At 40.4% G+C, this 20,437-nt stretch overlaps 3 protein-coding genes across 7 annotated transcripts; 1 reads left to right on the top strand and 2 right to left on the bottom strand.

Annotated features, from left to right (window-relative positions):
* Window positions 1–155: 155 nt before the first annotated feature.
* On the bottom strand, window positions 156–3,158 carry uqcc2 (ubiquinol-cytochrome c reductase complex assembly factor 2). The gene is made up of 4 exons (XM_026167755.2): window positions 2,752–3,158; window positions 1,077–1,151; window positions 429–495; window positions 156–321 (listed from the first exon to the last, which is right to left on the bottom strand). Exons 1-4 carry the CDS (start codon window positions 2,887–2,889, stop codon window positions 212–214), a joined length of 390 nt encoding a protein of 129 aa, XP_026023540.1. The 5' UTR covers window positions 2,890–3,158; the 3' UTR covers window positions 156–211.
* A 917-nt stretch (window positions 3,159–4,075) lies between these two features.
* c5h1orf74 (chromosome 5 C1orf74 homolog) lies at window positions 4,076–5,497 on the top strand. The gene is made up of 2 exons (XM_026167748.2): window positions 4,076–4,204; window positions 4,344–5,497. The coding sequence occupies exon 2, from the start codon at window positions 4,632–4,634 to the stop codon at window positions 5,424–5,426; it is 795 nt and encodes a 264-aa protein (XP_026023533.2). The 5' UTR covers window positions 4,076–4,204; window positions 4,344–4,631; the 3' UTR covers window positions 5,427–5,497.
* A 2,516-nt stretch (window positions 5,498–8,013) lies between these two features.
* On the bottom strand, window positions 8,014–20,304 carry sirt4 (sirtuin 4). Of its 5 annotated transcripts, XM_080301248.1 has the most exons (5): window positions 13,626–13,644; window positions 10,593–10,657; window positions 9,856–10,343; window positions 9,074–9,368; window positions 8,014–8,981 (listed from the first exon to the last, which is right to left on the bottom strand). In XM_080301248.1, the coding sequence occupies exons 3-5, from the start codon at window positions 10,341–10,343 to the stop codon at window positions 8,829–8,831; spliced, it is 936 nt and encodes a 311-aa protein (XP_080157374.1). In that variant the 5' UTR covers window positions 10,593–10,657; window positions 13,626–13,644; the 3' UTR covers window positions 8,014–8,828. The 5 variants fall into 5 exon arrangements, with proteins under 5 accessions (XP_080157374.1, XP_026023532.2, XP_026023530.2 ...); XM_026167747.2 differs by lacking the exons at window positions 10,593–10,657; window positions 13,626–13,644 and adding an exon at window positions 20,167–20,304; XM_026167745.2 differs by lacking the exon at window positions 10,593–10,657 and having other exon boundaries at window positions 13,626–13,747.
* Between the last annotated feature and the right edge of the window lie 133 nt (window positions 20,305–20,437).

Here is a 20,437-nt window from a genome sequence, read left to right as displayed (position 1 = left end):
TAGTCACCAGATCTCAGTCTAATATGGCATCTTTGGGATGTGATGGAACAGGAGACTCAAAGATGTGCAGTCAACAAATTTGTGATGCTTTCATGTCAATATGGACCAAAATATATCCAATAAATAAATATATATATAGAAAAATGAGTCCAAAATGGTAACAATAAGATTTATTTCTATACATATAGGAAAAGAAGATTGGGAGAAAAAGTTATTTTTCTGCAGGTTTCTCTGGGACGTCTTCTGGTGATTTCGAAGAGAATCTCTGCATTAGCGACTTCCACAGACCCTTTTTTTCCTCGTCCGTATTTTGCATAGTTCCTGTAAAATTTAAAAGTCGGGTCTAAGTTACAGCAAGTTCCCGGGGCCTCATAACAACATTATGTTTATTAAATAACCGAGAATTGACAGCACATGCGAGTCCATACCTGACAAAAGCAATCTACACTCTTCCACTGTGACTCCAGTGAAGCTCGTGTCTCTCACACGAGGAAACTGAAGAGAGAAAGAAAAAATTATTGTAGCCTTCGACAAGTTTTCACACAGAAATTTCTTTCCAAATGAAAAAAGTCAAATATTATATACAAGTTCATTTATGTAGTCAAATAATTTGGAGTGTGCACAGTATTTGAAGAAGTCAGCTTCCATTTTCTGCATTTCACATGCACAAGGAAAATATCCCCTTACAGCAATGTGACAAATTAATAGTCTTCCTACTAAAATCTTTTTTTATATTAAGTAAAACTTCCCTATTTACAGTTGAGTAATTCAGAGGAGCAAAACAGACATCTGCTGATCTCTGGATCTTTATGGTTCAAATTTAAAGCTTAACAATTTTTAACCATTAACCTCGTGTGTTTGTTTAGACCTTTGTACTAACTGTAAACACACTTTATCTCCACACAGGTAAAAAAAAAAAAAAAAAAGTAACTACACCTTTGCAATCTTAAAGAATGGAGAAGTCATTCGCTAGGTGACAGACCTCAGGTTAACGACAGCAGTGGAGGGCAATGTGTTTTTTGTATGATGATATAATGAAGTTGAAATGCACCTCACATATGCGCATGTGTACTTACCCGCTGTCTGTATATGTTGCCGTTAATCTGTGCCAGACTTTCGTACATCTGATCACATTTCTCAGGATCTGAGATCTAATGGGGAAACATTGAAGTGGTTAAGATTTGATTTTACTCACTTAACATGTTTTAACCCTTGTGTGGTGTTCGTATTTTTGTTACTCAGCCAGTGTTCATGGGTCTGGTGGACCCGCTAGAGTTTTGGCTTTCCAAATTAACACTATCAAACAATTTTATGTTAAATTACTCAGATGTTTACTTCATCCCAATTACAAGACATATGAACAGCAAACATGGTTAATTTTTTCCCTTTACCTTTGTTAGATCATATTTATGAATTAATGTGCTTCTCCTTTTTCTTTTATATAAAATGTTATAAATAAATCAGTTATAATCAAGTGGAGTGAGTGGAAAGACACAACACATTTACACGTGAAAAAATAATTGTTTAATTTTTCTTTTGAAAAAAACTGAACACGGGTCTCACAGACCCGAACACCATACAAGGGTTAAATGGAAAAAAATAATCTTCTCATTATTTTAATTATTAACCTTAAATTCCAAACAGGTCATTTTGGTTTCCGTGAAAAAGACACGAGGATGTGCGATGCACTGCCATGCTATGTGCACTTGTGCTCTACTATGCCATCATAAAAATAAATAATCACTATGCCACCGTATCTCTGGTGTCTGTGGGTTACATTTTTTAAATCTGATTCTTACTGGTCAGATAACACACAGTACAGAATCAATAGGCAAAATAATGCTTGTACTGTGTTTAAGAGATGGCAGGTGAAATTCAACTAGAGCCAGGGTAAAACGTCAGTGTAATGCCAATTTGTACCACAAGATGGGGCAGCGAGTCAGTGTAACCTTTATTTATAAACTAGTGTTTTATTGGCACCTCAGATTCTGCTGGCATCAAACACCTATGATTATCAAAAACCATCTTTTTCCATTCCTTTTCGTTACTACTTATCCAGTTCAGAGTTGGTAGTGGGCTGGAGCCTATCCCAGCTGTTTTGGCAAGATTTTTTTACATGTTATGGTTTACAGTGCTCAAATGGTTGGCTTCTCAGAAACTTCATGTTTTAGAAACAGATTAAAGGCTGTTTACTTGGTTGCAAACGCTGATAGTTATTTTATTTTCAAGATTTATTAAAAAAGCGCATCAAAGCTGGGTCGTTCCATCTCAAATCATTGTGGATCTTCTGTTCGACCATCACTCATTTACCCCAAATATTTTTACGGCTTGAAGTCTCGGCCATTTATGACTGCTGTGAAATTTTAGCTTTATACATCAAATACCTTTCAAGATATATTTGTGAAAGGTGTTCCACTGACCCCATTCCAGCAAGTTTATATATCTGTTGATATATGAAGCTAAAATTTCACAGCAATGATTATAAATGTCCAAATTGTAAATCAGAGGCGGATGAGTAGAAAATTTTCTAAACATTGGATGATTTCAGATGGACCCAGCTGCAAAAACCAGCGGTGGACTGATGGACATTAGTGCCTCAAACATCTCAATACTAGTCTTGAAGTTCGCAGAAATCTGCTTTGGATTAGGTTGTCAGCTGCTTGCTCTTCTAACTAAGCTGTCCTCTTAGCTTCTTTCGGTTGTTTACAGCAGACAGGAGTCCGTGTGTTGCTACCAGCTAAAATTCATTACCTGAGTATTTTCACCCTCTCGGAAGGCAGAGGCGACTCTCTGCCGCAGAAAGGTCCCCAAGTCGCGGCCTTTCTTGGTCTCGTCTCTGGGCCATTCCTCACACAGCTTCAGAAACCGACGGTACCTGGTCGCCGACATCTTTGGTCATGTAACAGCACGTCCTGAGTGGAGCGAGGAGGACGTATGTTTGGGTTTGAGCTTTATCGCACGCCGTAGTTGTGTAACATCTAAAAACCTTCCCCCTTGACTCTTCGCCCTCGTTGCCGTTGTCTTTTTCTACCCCCAGCACACACGTTAGCAACATGAGTGGGGCAAACGCTAAAAAGGGCTCTTCCTCCGGTGTGGTGGAGTGGATCAGCTCGGCCTGTCGGTTTGCAACAGATAGAAACGACTTCAGAAGGTAAGACAGAGCAGACAGCAGTGATAGTAAGAGGGTTTTTGGGGCGGTTAGCTGTGTTGCTAGCGTTAGCACTGGTGTGCCAGTGAAGGAATCTGTCCTTGTCCTCTCACTCACTAGGCTACACTATAAGTACAGAAACAGACAATAAAATTACAATTATGATCATCAGTTTAATGGAGTTGTATGATAATATTACCAGCGTAATAGTTGTTTTTAGTTTGTTTATCAATGAACAGAAGAAATGGGCTAATCTCATCGATTAACCACTTTGTCAAACTTTAGGGAGAGTCTAGTCTCTACTCTAAAGGCCCTCAGGAAGCTTAATGTATACAGTATGACGGGTAGCTAGTTAATCAATGTTTAATGGCCAATATGTTCAGACAGTTGGATCCCAGCAGCACATTGTAAGCTATGTAGGATTACCTGGACACCAGAATTCTCAACAACTGTGTACCAAATATGCCAAAATACTGGCTCCCCAAGGATTAAGGTAAATGTCACGCACCGGATATACTAGGTATGATGTTAAGCCTATAAGATATATTTATATATTCATATATTTATTTAAAAAAAATAGCCAGCCTCTGTAGCTGTGGGGTAGACCCAAGACATGCTGGAGAGGTTATATTGCTCAGCTGACCTGGGAAAGCCTTGGCATCTCACCCGGAGCAGGTGGCTGGGAAGGGAGCTCTGAGGGAAGGCTGAGCTTCTCTGCTTAGGCTGTTCTCTCCAGGACCTAGCTCTGGATAAAGAGAAGAATATAAATTAATAGATGGGTGAGGTTATAGATACCTGTTGTCTTATAAATTTATGTTTGATCAGTTTCCCCGCACAGCACAACCTGTAGCCACAGGTTGAACAGGGTATTGTTGCTGTTGATGGCATCACTGATTGTTTAAACCTTTTTTCTTTTCTTTTTTTAAGGAATCTTCTGGTGAATTTGGGCTTGTTTGCAGCTGGTGTTTGGGTTGCAAGAAATCTCTCCGATTTTGACCTGATGTCTCCTCAGCCAGTGACATAGCGTGACCCAAATACATCACAACCAGGATGATGGTGAGGTCATCTTCTTTACTAGAGCTGGAGAGAGGTGTGATCTGTTTGCACACCTCTAATGAACAAAAGCAGAATTTATCACGGAATAACTGCTGTTTTTCTACAGATTATTCTGACTGACACGTTTCTTCTCCTTTAGGCATCTTGGACCAACAAAGAAGAAACAGTGGACACAAATAAACTCATGAAACAGTTTTTATGACGTGTTTTAGTTTGAAAACTTTTGTCTTGTTTACTTGTGTTAGATCCATTGACCTTTTGACCATTTGTTAGTTTTTTTAAACCTTTCTTGTAAGTGTAGATTACCTTTAAAAAAAACATTTAATTTTTGTGCTTGATTCCCAGCTAAGCAGTTACTTTAAATAGAAATATCTCTAGTCCTGCTGCTTGACTCCTCAGTCTCGTGTGACGTGATTTTTATGCAGTCATGTCTGTTTCAGAGCTCTTTGTTGCTGCTGCTCGTAAATATCTGTCTGCTGGTAGAAAGTACCTCTCTGCTCCTCAGAGTCTGGACCTGGCTTCACAGGTGTCAGCTGTAGATTTGGGGTTGAAGCCTGCTGTTCTGTACGATATTAATGGTGCCTGTGCAGAGCAAGTGAAGCACTATCTGAGCTCTTTACAGTCTCTCCAGCTTGTGTCTAAATCGCTTCTCACGCTGGATTTAAATGGAAATGGTCTCATTGTTAATCCGGTCACAGTCAAGTCAAATCTAGAGCAGGTTCTTCATGACGGGAGCAGCGTCGCTGTGATTGATGTCTGCCACTCACAGGAAACTCCCACCGTCGCTGACCCACTGAGGGGAGACCTGAAGCGCATGATACAAGATTTACTACTTCTACTGGGAGGGGTGCAGCAGCTTGAAGGGGTTGAGAGGCTTCTCAGTGGCGGAGAGAAATGTGAGGAGTGGAACCTGTGCACTGTGTTTGGGCTCTTACTGGGTTACCCCGTCACTTACTGGTTTGATCACACTAAGAGTTTCGACAACTGTCTGTCCATGACTCCCCTCACGGTGCTTACGGCTTCAGCAACATGGCAGCCGGATACTGCAGCTCACAGATGTTGTCTGTATTCCTTCAGTGTCCCGGCTGCTCTCCAAGAGGAGATAAAGTCTGACCTGGAAACCTGGAAGCTCCGTCTGCAGCAGAGATTTGAGCAGCAAAACCTCCTAAAAGATCTCACGATTAATCAATCTATAGTCACACTGCCCTCAGTTTGTCTGTGAACATGATGTAAGTTTGTCTTTAAAGCAAATGCTGTGGATTATTTATGACCGTAATAAACACTGTCAAAACAGCTGTTGGGTCATTGTTGTGGGCGACAGGTTCCACAAGATGGATCAGAGTTAACACCTGGTTTTCAGAACACGTGCATTAATGTCGTTCTTCAGCGTGTGTGTTTGTGTCCTTGTATAGATAATGCTGTTTCAAGTGTTTAAATTCATGAGGAAAAATGTTCTCATCAGAACGTTTTAACTGATAAACTATATTGTCATTGACCTCACTCATGAAAATAGCGACTATAATACAACATGACCTGACAATATATAACTCAGGTTAAGACTAGTGTGAGAGAAAGCTGTTTTGTTAGAGTGGGATGTCAAACTACAGTGGGGCAAAAAAGTATTTAGTCAGCCACCGATTGTGCAAGTTCCCCCACTTAAAATGATGACAGAGGTCAGTAATTTGCACCAGAGGTACACTTCAACTGTGAGAGACAGAATGTGAAAAAAAAATCCATGAATCCACATGGTAGGATTTGTAAAGAATTTATTCGTAAATCAGGGTGGAAAATAAGTATTTGGTCACCTCAAACAAGGAAAATCTCTGGCTCTCACAGACCTGTAACGTCTTCTGTAAGAAGCTTTTCTGTCCCCCACTCGTTACCTGTATGAATGGCACCTGTTTGAACTCATCATCTGTATAAAAGACACCTGTCCACAGCCTCAAACAGTCAGACTCCAAACTCCGCCATGGCCAAGACCAAAGAGCTTTCGAAGGACACCAGGAAAAGTATTGTAGACCTGCACCAGACTGGGAAGAGTGAATCTACAATAGGCAAGCAGCTTGGTGTGAAAAAATCAACTGTGGGAGCAATCATCAGAAAATGGAAGACATACAAGACCACTGATAATCTCCCTCGATCTGGGGCTCCACGCAAGATCTCATCCCGTGGGGTCAAAATGATCATGAGAACGGTGAGCAAAGATCCCAGAACCACACGGGGGGACCTGGTGAATGACCTGCAGAGAGCTGGGACCAAAGTAACAAAGGTCACCATCAGTAACACACTACAACGGCAGGGAATCAAATCCCGCAGTGCCAGACGTGTTCCGCTGCTGAAGCCAGTGCATGTCCAGGCCCGTCTGAAGTTTGCCAGAGAGCACATGGATGATACAGCAGAGGATTGGGAGAATGTCATGTGGTCAGATGAAACCAAAGTAGAACTTTTGGTATAAACTCAACTCATCGTGTTTGGAGGAAGAAGAATACTGAGTTGCATCCCAAGAACACCATACCTACTGTGAAGCATGAGGGTGGAAACATCATGCTATGGGGCTGTTTTTCTGCCAAGGGGACAGGACGACTGATCCGTGTTAAGGACAGAATGAATGGGGCCATGTATCGTGAGATTTTGAGCCAAAACCTCCTTCCATCAGTGAGAACTTTGAAGATGAAACGAGGCTGGGTCTTCCAACATGACAATGATCCAAAACACACCGCCCGGGCAACAAAGGAGTGGCTCCGTAAGAAGCATTTGAAAGTCCTGGAGTGGCCTAGCCAGTCTCCAGACCTCAACCCCATAGAAAATCTGTGGTGGGAGTTGAAAGTCCGTGTTGCTCGGCGACAGCCCCAAAACATCACTGCTCTCGAGAAGATCTGCATGGAGGAATGGGCCAAAATACCAGCTACTGTGTGTGCAAACCTGGTAAAGACCTATAGTAAACGTTTGACCTCTGTTATTGCCAACAAAGGTTATGTTACAAAGTATTGAGTTGTATTTTTGTTATTGACCAAATACTTATTTTCCACCCTGATTTACGAATAAATTCTTTACAAATCCTACCATGTGGATTCATGGATTTTTTTTTCACATTCTGTCTCTCACAGTTGAAGTGTACCTCTGGTGCAAATTACTGACCTCTGTCATCATTTTAAGTGAGTTAACTTGCACAATCGGTGGCTGACTAAATACTTTTTTGCCCCACTGTACATGCATCACCCTCTGAGCTTCAGCAGACCGCAACAGTGAAACTCCGCTTTCTGTCAAGTGTAAAGTTTAACTACACATTTAATCTCTGAGACATGTTAATATCAGAAAAAGCAGTGCGAGTTCTACAGCATATCTCGGTTTTTCCACAGATACAGAAATGCTGCTGTAGTTAATGGAAGAATCTGTCAGCACATCTCTTCAGGCTTAATTTGAGAGAGAAATGTTACAGAAAAAGCTCTAGTAGCCCATTACTCAGACTACCTTGTAATTAGAAAAGAGTGTTTTTTAAATTCAGATGTTTTTTTTCTTACTATGCACACATAAAATAGACATTTCTGTAATTTCATTGTTATCTACGACTTAATTACTTTGGTGTAGTATGAATAGCCATGAGGGAGCTCTTTATTAGCATGAAAACTTATGAAAATACATTCAGTCCAAAATTTTACACCCTTTGTGTTTTCAAAAGTCATGCAGTGGGCCGGATCGGAATCTTTGTTATCTGATTCTGGCCCTCATGTTTGATACACCAACGTTCGAAACTTCTTTAATGATGAATATTTCCGGCTTGCAAGTGTGATAATAAATTCCAAAACCTCTTATTTTCTGAATATTTTATTACAGAAAGTTTCCACTGCATAACTTTAAAACGACAGCATAATGCCACTTTAAAATCCAGCCTGAAAAAGTTTAATTCAACCTACTTTAAGCGGTTTAATTCACAAAAAATGGAAATGCTGCCAAATTGAATACGGCAGCATTTAAAATCAATCAAAATACTAACCATCTGAGTATTGCGTAATAAAAAAAAGGAAGAAGAACAAATTGCACCTTTTAAAACAGATCTGGTGGCAGAACATGAAAATAAACATTTATATTGCATCTTCCCATCTACATCAGAGCAGCCACCCTGTGTCTTTTTGTCTTATCAGAATAAGAGCGTTTGAATCCAAAGGTGTCGTCAGTATATAGTGATGGTGCTTTGTGTGTTTGATAAGACTTGAAAAGACATTGTACATGAATGCAGTCCATCTATAAAGTGAAAAGAGCTTGAGGAAGGAAACGGGGTACCTCTGTTTTCCTTCAAGCCTGCAAATTATTATTTCACTTCACACATTTGACCTGCACACCATTATTGTGCCAACCTAAAACCAGCAATCACACAACAAAGCACAGCCTTTCTGTTTTCCTGGTAGGTTGACATTTGATTGCAGAGACAGGATTTCAGCTCCCTGACACCAACCTGCTGTATGAAGATCAGCTGGATTCAAGTCTTACACATTTATAGCTCACAATTATTAACATTCATTCACCTGCATACAGCGTGTAACAACAAAGAGCAACTGTTTCCATAAATCTGAGGTAGTTTTAACCTAACCAGCAGAGCACTTCAAGCTATTTAGGCTGCGGTCAGTCAGAGCGGCTGAATGACTGACAGCACTTCCCCGCAGCGGCCGCTGACTTTCAGCTCTGCCAGGTGGTCTGCTCGGGTGGGCCCTATGTTCAGGATGGCGACCGGCATCTCCCTGTCCCTTGCTGCCAGTAAAAACCTGTATCCTGAGTACACCTGAGAAACATCAACGAGGAACAACGTATTCAGTTAAGGAACAGTGTTGCTGAAAGCTAACAAACTGGTTTACTAGTTAATCCAAGACCTACCTGTAAAGATGACCCCATGACGAGCACCGCGTCCGACTCTGCCAGCCTTTCGTGCACAAACTGCACAGTTGCTTTGTTCACGGAGTCTCCAAAAAACGTGACCTCAGGCTTCAGTATCCCACCACAGTCATCACAGGAGGGAACTCTGAAATGGAGGACCTGCTCATCCTCCAAGAAGACGTCTCCGTCTGGGGCCACAGTGCCTGCCTGAGCTTGCCACTCTGGGTTTAAAGATATAAATCGCCTCTGGAGCTCCTCCCGTGCTGAGATGGCACCACAGCCAAGGCACGTGACCCTGAGGACGCCCAGATTTCATCCTCAAAATGTCTTCTAGTCAGTTAACATGCAAACAGACAGAATTTCCTAATAACTCCTGGTGATGCAGAGGGTGTGTGTTTTAATTACTGTCACCAAACCAATGTCTTTACAGACTGATGGATGTCAGTGACTGTTTCTCAGCTGTTCGTGAGTTTCTTTGGATTGTGGCATGATATATTGACTCGATTAGTGGCAGTGAAGTCCATTTTTCAGGAAGGGGGTAAATGCTTTCACAGAACTGTAGAATATAGTGGTGATTGCACATGAAAACATCACTAAAGTAATCAACATTTTGCCAATGAAACCTGGAAACTTTTACCTACGTGGCATTCTCAGTGCATGGCTTTTACTCATAAATAAGTAGTGTTTATACAGTACATTGTATTGTATTGTTGTAAGACTGCCATAACTTCTTAATTGACGCATATTGTCTATGATGCATATGTGAGTTTATGCGTTCTCACCTGTGGGCACAGCCGTGGAGCTCTGTGAGTCTCTTCTGACCTGCCTTTGAGTGAAGAGCATCTACATTCTGCGTAACCAGCCAGTGCAGCTTGCCCCTCTCCTCCCACCGCTGCAGGGCCTTGTGTGCAGAGTTCGGCCAGTGGGAGGAAAACTGCGGCCATCCGACGAAGTTTCTGGCCCAGTAGCGCTGACGGGACTTTGCGCTGCGGACAAACTCTGCGTACTGCATGGGTCGTCTGTCAGTGCGGGCGTACAGCCCGACGCCCTCCGATCGGTAATCGGGGATGCCCGACTCCGTGGACAGACCCGCTCCGGTGATGACAAACAGGCGTCTGGCTCGGGTCACAAAGTCCTGCAGCAGCTCCAGTGAGTGGGCGTCGGTGGTGCTGCAGGCGGGGACAAAGTTCATCAGCCCTGCAGGGACTGAGGAGGCTCTCCTTACAGGTGCTGTGTGTGGAGCCAGGACCCGCCATGGCAGCCTCATCATCTGCAAGCAGACGTTAAATAAACACACTTTTTGACACGATGTTTTTTTGTTTGTTTGTTTGTTTGTTTTTCCACGACAAATAAAAGATAGCGAGAAAACTACCCGCTTACTATCTTATAATACACTTGTTATACTTTTATTATACAGTTTTTAAGTTTTAATTTCGAAAGAAACCTCGAATATGTAAGAAGCATTAACAACACTTTCTTTTTACACACGTTTAAACATTTAGCTTGACAGTTAGTTTACCTTATTAGGGACTTACAGCGGTAGTTACAGTCAGTGAAGTCAGCAGCAGCAGAAAGTGACAGCAGCTAAAACGAGTTGTTGAATAACACAGCAAATCACTTATGAGATAACATTGGCAGTAACAGGAAATACCTATTTGATGGTAGCACCAAACACAGCCGCCTTGTAGTCTGGGAGTTGTAGTCTTAGTTGTATCTTAAGCTCAAGACATTTTTATTTGATGACACAGTCACATTGAATCATTTTTAGTTTTTGTGACAATCTCAAATAAGTAAATAATAATAACAATAATCATTATTTTCCCTCCACTGTCCTGGACTGTTTCATTTATCTTGTGGTTTGGCCTAATTTACACTTTTGCCTAGTGGAGCACTGACTGTTGCTGATTCTAGGATGTTTTCGCTTTCATTTGCAGTATCATTTGTTTATCTGTTTGTTAGGTGAATTTTGCATAACTGTCATTCTGTCCTTTTTGTTTCTAGTCCTGCAGCGAGTGCATGGCTGGCCTCTGGCCACAGGTTTGGTGGATATACTGGGAGTTCTCTCAATATTTGCATTAACATAATTTGTTAGTATGTTCATTTAGTGCGGTATTTGTGGTAGCTTTCATAGTTTGTTTGCTAACAGAATACTCCTAGTGTCCCAGGAGAGGTTGGTTTGCTGCCAGCAGCTGAAGTTATGACTTCTTCCTTTTTTTCATAGTTTCAGTAAATCTTAATCAAGTTGTGGAGCCTGACCTACACTGACTCTTGTGGTCTCTTAACTGAAGCCTCTATATCCTTTTACTTAAACAGTAACATAAAGTCAGCTATGATGTCTACAAAACGGGAACAAAAGAGAGAAGTCTGTTAAACACACATCCTCTTCAGGGTAGCCGGGGGAGGCTGGAGCCTGTCCCAGATGACTAAAATCCCATTTAATATGCTGCTGCACCAACAAACTACTTGCAAGGCAACAAGATTTATTGCAAAGAAGCATTGTTACAACAAAGAAATAATCAAACAAACCCAAGCTATGTGTAGTAAAAAATGTACGGGACCTTAGGACCTGCTGCTCAACGTCAGCGAGACACATTGGACTGTCCGGCCTGGGTATTTTAGGTGTGCAAATTTTGTGAGTTCTTTCAAATTTCTTCTTCTCTACATATTTGAATTGTTTGCCTTTTTATCACTGCTAATGCCTTTTTCAGTTTGAGTGGTTTTTAATTTTCAATGTACTTATTTTGACCTACATCAGTTTTAGTTAAAATAATATATCTAAACAGAATAATATCAGTTTTATGTTTTTAAAAAACGTTTTACATTTGCTTTAAAAAAGTGCTTCAGAAATAAAGCAGATAAAGCAAAGTCAGTCCTGTTGGACTGTCACACACACTGTCCCAGGAGTCCAGATAATCTAAAATGTATTATTTTTATTATATGACTGAGCATCCCCAAATCACACAAAAATGTGTGGGAGGAATAATCATGGAAACAAGAAGATTTCGCTCTCTCTCTCTGACTGTGATGATGAACAGCAAGCAAAGGAATACGTCTTCAGACAAGAAAAGGATTAATGTAGGTATCTGCCTTACAATATAAAGCCTATAAAGGCGACTGCTGTTGTGATTTTGCGCAAAATAAATTGAATTGATTTCCTGGTTTCTAGGTAGTTTCGTAAAAGCAAGTCACCATCACTGCTTACTTTGAAACACCGGAGACTTTTTTTTAAATAAGCTGCTTTGTTTTGTTGAAACTCACTTGATCCTGTTCTTTGCATCCGTAAAAGTTAATTAACACAAAACAAAACACTAGCACCAAATTTATTAACGGTCGCCAGCGCAAAATCCTTTCTTCGCGTCAAAAAGCTACCTGGATTTATTAAAAAAGGGTCAGAGTCGGTTATACAACTAAAAGACTTGAATACATGTACATTTAAATGAATCATACAAACGCGACTGCCTCCTGAAATTTATGAGAAAACGCAAAAACAAAAAATAAAAAACAAAAATCAAATAAAAAAGCTTCTGAATTTGTTTGTGGGATTTGTGATAGTTGGGAATTTCTTGGGAATGAGATTATGCTTTTTCTTTTCAGAGTGAGTGCGTAAGTGTGAGTGAATGGCTCAAAATTGTGAGCACAGTGCTGAAAGTTCGGCTCTGTCCTGTATCTTCCCTGAGTCATCATCCTGCATGTGTTATGTGTCAAATGACTTACTTACTTACTCTGTATTATTATAATAATAAATTTGGCGTTAAATATTATCATGACAGGCATGTCCACTCAGCTCGTCTTATTTGGTTTTCTTGCATGGCAAATTCTAAAAGTGCTGATGAACTGAAACCGATTAACTTACTGTTAATATTTTAGTTCCTCACTTGAAAACGAAAATGCATGCCGCTCCTGCGTGGTCCCATAAGGTCTTTTCAAAGTAAAAGTCATCTAGAGCGTCACACATGCATCCGAGTCTCGTTTTTAATCACATAAATAAATAAAATACCTGGTTGACCTCGTAGCTGTGATACAAAGCTCGTATAATGACGTACTTATACAGTTATGATCACAAACAGTGAATGGAAAGGGATGAAAAATTCTGGCAGTGGGCTGCAACATGAACTGAGTGAGGTGTCGTTGTGTATAGACGATCTTCGCAGCAGTAGTTTCGCGTTTAGGGGTTCAGGTCAGACCCCTTCCTCTAAAACGCGTTGGCTCTATGAACAGATCCTGTCCATTTGTGTATCCGGTAAGTTTGATTATTTAAACATATAAACTGCCGTTGTTCTTGTCAGCATCAGCTATCTGACCGTCTGCGATGTTGGCTTCAAACCGAAAATAAAACAGACCCCTGAGTGCGATGTCAGTGAGGTTATTTTTTAAGCTACGGTTTTGTGTTTTTAGCCTTTAAGTGACACTGTAACATTAGTTTGTTTTAGCGTCCTTTTTCTCTACTAATAAAGTTCACGAGTACCCAGAGCCACAGCCGCTGAACAATGATTTTTTTAACTAATAATATTTTATCAGAAACATTTTCCTGTAACTAGAAGTAACGTCTTACCAATATAATGGCTGAAGTGTAATCCAATATTTCAAAGTATCCTGTAGTACAGGGGTGGGCAATTCCAGGCCCCGAGGGCCGGTGTCCTGCAGGTTTTAGATCTCACCTTGGGTCAACGCACCTGAATCACATGATTAGTTTGTTACCAGACCTCTGGAGAACTTCAGGACATGTTGAGGTGCTAATTTAGCCATTTAAATCAGCTGTGTTGGTTCAAGGACACATCTAAAACCTGCAGGGACACCGGCCCTCGGGGCCTGGAGTTGCCCACCCCTGCTGTAGTAGTTGAGAGAAACCTATGCCAAAAACAGCCAGACATGCAGGTGAAGAATCAAAACAAAAGTAAAGAAGTGCAGCAAAAGACAACATTCTGGACATTAATCAGATACATCATTGGAATGAAGACACACAGCACATAATTCTATAACCCATAATTGTGATTCTAATCAGATATTACAAGGTCCTGAATTTAATTCAACAATAAAGCGAACATTTTTTGTTTAATGTTTTTTTTTTTTTAAATAATTACTTCTTTGTTTCTTTCCCAGGTTGAAAGCTGTTTACATACATTTTAAGCTGCCATGGCTGTCACGAATGACATAAAAATCCCCCTATATGTAATCGGATTTATCTTGTCAGTCCTTTTCTGTATATGTAAATACATGTGCAAAAGCCCTGACAATGAAAATTGTAAGTACTCCACAGCTGCTACTTTCATTTGTTTGTGTGTGTGTGTGTGTGTGTGTGTGTGTGTATGGGTGGAGTGGGTGGGTCGATGGGTGTGGGAGGAGTGGGAGGAGGGTGTGGCAGGGAGGGATCAGTTAAGACTTGATGATATACTTTGGTGCTCACTATTGTGGACATTTACACATCAATTTTTATATTTTCTAATTAGTTTATTTTGTTTTGACTTTTTGTTTTTAATTCAGTTAAGCTTCTGCTATTCTGAGTGTATTTTCTTTTTTCAAAAAGCATGTTGATTAATGTCTCATAGTGTGCCTGTAGGTGTAACTAGACGGCAGAGTGCGAATGTACTGTTTATAAGATTGGGGAAACCTGCAGTCAGCTGAGACTGAAGAAGTCACTTGGATGAGTGATAAAACGTTTCTCCCAATGAAAACACTACGTCCAGATGAACAGAATCAACCTTTGGAGATTACACAACATTGAAAACTGTGAACACTAGACTACTAACAAACAGACAGGCAGACAGAACTGATTACATACTCTCTCTCTTTGAGGGAACAAAATTAAAACCTTGGATTACATAATTATAATGCCAGTTACAATGAAATGTAACATTGCTGAGATGCTGTTTCAATTAGAAAAACACAATTTTCTGTGCATCTTCTCCTAGAGGTCAAAAAGACTACTAAGACAATGACATGATAATCATCAGTCACTGATACCAAGTTTGATATGTATGAATGTGTAAAAACAAGCATACATGTTAAAAAAAATTATACCCCCTAAAACATTTGCATCTGAGTTTTTACGTTTTGTTTTTTGTATCTTTGTTCCAGATGAATACTAACTTAACAACATATCCATATCTCCTGCACGTGGTAGTATTGTGATTTGATCACTACTTTGCACACCTGCTACTTAATGATCAACTGAATGTTAGATGAGTTTAGGTCAACCAGGTAGTTCATCTGGACAGGGAATATCTGGCAGATCAGGGATATCTTTGAGTTCTAACAACAGCATTCCAGTTGAGGTTCTCCTGACAAGTGCAGGCAGGTTAAGGGGAGTGCAGTTCTGGCAGCAGCTGAAGCAAAAACCCAGGTCATGCTCTACGGTCTTTGACCCAGTTTTTGAGTTTATTATGGTCTTGTGAATCATTCGTTTGGATAAGAGATTTTCTAGTTCTGTATTGGTTTAGTAGTAGTAGTTTTATATCAGTTAGTCTTGAGTTTTGTTTCTCTAGTGCATCTGAGTTTTTTATTTCTAGTTCATGGTTCTTTGTTTTGTTATGTTAGTTCCCATTAGTGTCTAGTCTGTTCCTGGTCTCATATCTATATTGTCATCAGTGACTCCTGTTCTAGTCTGTTTAGTCTCCATGTTTCGTTATCCTTTGTTTTCCCGATAATGTTCCCATGTCTATCTGGTCTCTCTGTCCTTCCATATTAATTCATCTGTGGTCCAGTCCAGTGTCAAGTTCACGTGTCTCAGTCTAGAGCTGAGTGTGTGCTGTTTGCTTTATTTTGATAGTCTCCTGCCTCGTGTGTATTGTTTTTTACTTCCCTTGTCTCCTTAGCGAGTGATTAGCGTCAGCTGCGTACCCACCTGGGGCCTGTCCCGTCACGATCCTCTGTGTGTATATTGTCTGAGTCTTCCTCTGTTCCTTATCATGTTCCCCCTCATTGTGTCCAAGTTTGTGATACATACTTCAGTAACATTTAAGAATCTTCTAAGAACTGATGGAATTAAACTTGTTTAAATACCTGTTGAAGTAACTTTTTTTTTGTTGCCCTCACTACTCGTTTTACATTCCTAGAAAAGGGACCAACCTCACAGGTGTAAACATACTGTGGGGTGTGTTTGCTCATCGTTTCTGCTGTTTCCTTTCTGAATTTTCCTGTAAATGACTTGTGAGTACAAAGAAAGTGCAGATCTGCCTCTGAGCAGCAGACATTTAGGATTGTGTTCTTGTTTCCTGACTGTGACCGGCTGCACTGTTAAGCTGTTGCTTTGCATTTTTCAAGACAACATGTGAGAATCAATTTCAGTCTACATTTATGTGTAAATGTTCTCCATCAGTGGACACGTCTATTCAAAAATCTTCTAAAATAAACCTCAGATAGTAGAGTGTGCAATAAATCTCAGATCCAGAGCTTAACTACATGTAATCAGTTTGTCTTTGTATTGTGTGAAATGTTAGGTTCATAAGTAACTAATAGGCCTCACACGTTACTGTTGTTGGTACCTTGAACCTGTTTGTTAACTAGACAATGCCACATAAATGTTCTTCACGGGAAGTGGTTTTGTTGACTACCACTCTGTTCACACCTTGTCTTCCCACAGTTCTTTTTCTTCCGTTCCATTTTCAACTGTACTCACACAGTGAAGTCTAAGTACAGTGGAAAAACAACGTAAACCTCTATATTTAACAGAGGAAATTACATCATATTTATTAAATTGAGAGTGAAAATCAGTTTAGAACTAAATAAAAAAGTAGTTTAACATTCATGACATGGTAAACAGTCTTCTATTATCACTGTTTGTACACGTGTTGGATATAAGTGAAACTAATTAAACACTTTTTCCCACACTTGAATAACTCAGCTGCTTCATGTAAAACAACCAAAGCTATAGATACCTCATGAATACAACATTTTTGTTGCTTCTTTGCTTACAGCTGTGATGGCTACCGCTGGCCACACCATAAATGTCAACAGCACTTCTCAGCAGTACACTCAGCAACCGACTGCAGCACCTGGGCCCTCTCAGTCCCACCAGAGAGCGTCCTACCAGCCAGCACCAGCTCAGCCTGATGACCCAGCTGAGCTCATGACCACATCACCCAGCCATGAACAGCCATTCCTAAGACCACCACCATCATACGAGGAAACAAGTTAGTTTGGATTTTGATCAACCCTGTATTTTACAAAAACTATGAAAACAATATATTTTTTAGACTAAACAGGTCAAAACAGGCCTTGAAAACCAAAACCGTGGCTCTCTGGAAATCCTCTGCTGTTAAGGTTCCAATTGCTGCTGTATAATATTTATTTTTACACTACAGAACTGCATTTGTTGGTAATATTAAGTTTTTTGGTATGATCGTGGTCTCATGCTAAGTTGTCTTTCTGTTTCCAGCTGGTCCTGCCTACCCTCTACAACTGATGCCTTCCAGTGAGACAGTGTTCATCCCACTGTACCTATCAGAGGGTACTGTGCATGAGCACAACGGTCTACAGGACAGCACAGACTTCCTAACCAGCACTGCATGCGACCCTGAATTTGTTATACGCTAGGCTTAATAGTCATAGCGCCCCAAGCAGACACAAACATGATGCAAAATATTTGGCTCAAATGGAAGTATGTACTTTGAATGAAGATGAGACACAGCAGTGTAACTTGATGTATTTTCAATTTTATTCTTTAAACCAGTTTTTAGTGGCTCAAGTTATTTAGAAAAATTGAAACATAAGGTCACTGTTTCTCACTAATTGTCTTTGGCCTTATTCCTCAAGATCTCTCCCTCTTGTCTTTACTCTCTATCGGGGAAAGTACTTGACAGTCAGATTCAGTTGTCAGCAGTTAGAAGGTGTTTCAGTGTTCATTAGAAATGCATCGATGGATGCACATGCAAGATAAATATGAACACGTTAAAGAAGCTGACGTTAAAGTCAGGCGGTTGTACAGAAAATCATTGTGAAGTTAATAACTTTTGTTATTATTTTATTATAGTCTCTTATTATATTTTTTTACATTGGATACGGTTTGAGTTATAGATTTTAGAAAAACAATCAGTTGTTAAACAGTGCGTCTCTAGTATCTGTGGATATCGTCTCATCGCTATCTATGAATTTACTGCAGACCTGCAAAGTGCTGTTAACCCTTTTTCTCTGTGTATTTGTGTGCATTGCCTTGTAAGTCATGCCCCATGTGAATGAATTCAAAGAGTGCAAACATTTATTACTGAGGGTTTTTTCTCCATTCATGTCAGGTCAGCTGATCACTCACACTTCCTGAACACATACAGTTCCACTTTTTTAATGCATGTTGTTTTCAGTGTGTAAAAGATGCGTTTACACTGTATTATTTTTGTTAGGACATCACACGCTCCCCCATTGAGTGAGCTGAATTCTGGATCTGTAATTTATGCTCTAGGTAATTATTGAAATGAACTGACTGCTCCTTTGTATATACATTTTCTCACGGATAGATCGATGTGCAGCGGCCCTTCGGTCTCCCTTTACAGGGAGTGCAGAATTATTAGGCAAATGAGTATTTTGTCCACATCATCCTCTTCATGCATGTTGTCTTACTCCAAGCTGTATAGGCTCGAAAGCCTACTACCAATTAAGCATATTAGGTGATGTGCATCTCTGTAATGAGAAGGGGTGTGGTCTAATGACATCAACACCCTATATCAGGTGTGCATAATTATTAGGCAACTTCCTTTCCTTTGGCAAAATGGGTCAAAAGAAGGACTTGACAGGCACAGAAAAGTCAAAAATAGTGAGATATCTTGCAGAGGGATGCAGCAGCTTCTGAAGCTTGATCATCGAACAATCAAGCGTTTCATTCAAAATAGTCAACAGGGTTGCAAGAAGCGTGTGGAAAAACCAAGGTGCAAAATAACTGCCCATGAACTGAGAAAAGTCAAGCGTGCAGCTGCCAAGATGCCACTTGCCACCAGTTTGGCCATATTTCAGAGCTGCAACATCACTGGAGTGCCCAAAAGCACAAGGTGTGCAATACTCAGAGACATGGCCAAGGTAAGAAAGGCTGAAAGACGACCACCACTGAACAAGACACACAAGCTGAAACGTCAAGACTGGGCCAAGAAATATCTCAAGACTGGTTTTTCTAAGGTTTTATGGACTGATGAAATGAGAGTGAGTCTTGATGGGCCAGATGGATGGGCCCGTGGCTGGATTGGTAAAGGGCAGAGAGCTCCAGTCCGACTCAGACGCCAGCAAGGTGGAGGTGGAGTACTGGTTTGGGCTGGTATCATCAAAGATGAGCTTGTGGGGCCTTTTCGGGTTGAGGATGGAGTCAAGCTCAACTCCCAGTCCTACTGCCAGTTCCTGGAAGACACCTTCTTCAAGCAGTGGTACAGGAAGAAGTCTGCATCCTTCAAGAAAAACATGATTTTCATGCAGGACAATGCTCCATCACACGCGTCCAAGTACTCCACAGCATGGCTGGCAAGAAAGGGTATAAAAGAAGAAAAACTAATGACATGGCCTCCTTGTTCACCTGATCTGAACTCCATTGAGAACATGTGGTCCATCATCAAATGTGAGATTTACAAGGAGGGAAAACAGTACACCTCTCTGAACAGTGTCTGGGAGGCTGTGGTTGCTGCTGCACGCAATGTTGATGGTGAACAGATCAAAACACTGACAGAATCCATGGATGGCAGGCTTTTGAGTGTCCTTGCAAAGAAAGGTGGCTATATTGGTCGCTGATTTGTTTTTGTTTTGTTTTTGAATGTCAGAAATGTATATTTGTGAATGTGGAGATGTTATATTGGTTTCACTGGTAAAAATAAATAATTGAAATGGGTATATATTTGTTTTTGTTAAGTTGCCTAATAATTATGCACAGTAATAGTCACCTGCACACACAGATATCCCCCTAAAATAGCTAAAACTAAAAACAAACTGAAAACTACTTCCAAAAACATTCAGCTTTGATATTAATGAGTTTTTTGGGTTCATTGAGAACATGGTTGTTGTTCAATAATAAAATTATTCCTCAAAAATACAACTTGCCTAATAATTCTGCACTCCCTGTACTGTACATCCTGTACCTTAGCCTGTGTAGTGATATTGACAACAAAAATAATTAAAAATACACTTACCCATCGGGGCGCCGGAAACTGGTAGATTGCAGGTATGCCAGTTTGTCAGTCCAGCTCTGGCTGGTAAACCAAACCAGATTAATTAATCTGGCCTAAATATTGTTATGAGAGTTGTGAAAACTCATTTTGTCGTTATTGATTTTCTGGCACGGAATACCTTTGAAGTAGCAAATAAATTACGATCGATTAAACTTACTATCAATATGTTTTTTTCCTCTTATGAAATAAAAGTGTCGGAGTTTCGAGCCTGTGCGGTTTCGCCAAACTTGCA

The sequence above is a fragment of the Astatotilapia calliptera genome, chromosome 5 (genome assembly GCF_964374335.1).
Source record: "Astatotilapia calliptera chromosome 5, fAstCal68.1, whole genome shotgun sequence".
NCBI classification, from domain to species: Eukaryota; Metazoa; Chordata; class Actinopteri; order Cichliformes; family Cichlidae; genus Astatotilapia; species Astatotilapia calliptera.
The sequence above is the reverse complement of the archived record's forward strand: the minus strand, read 5'-3'. Positions and strand labels throughout refer to the sequence as shown.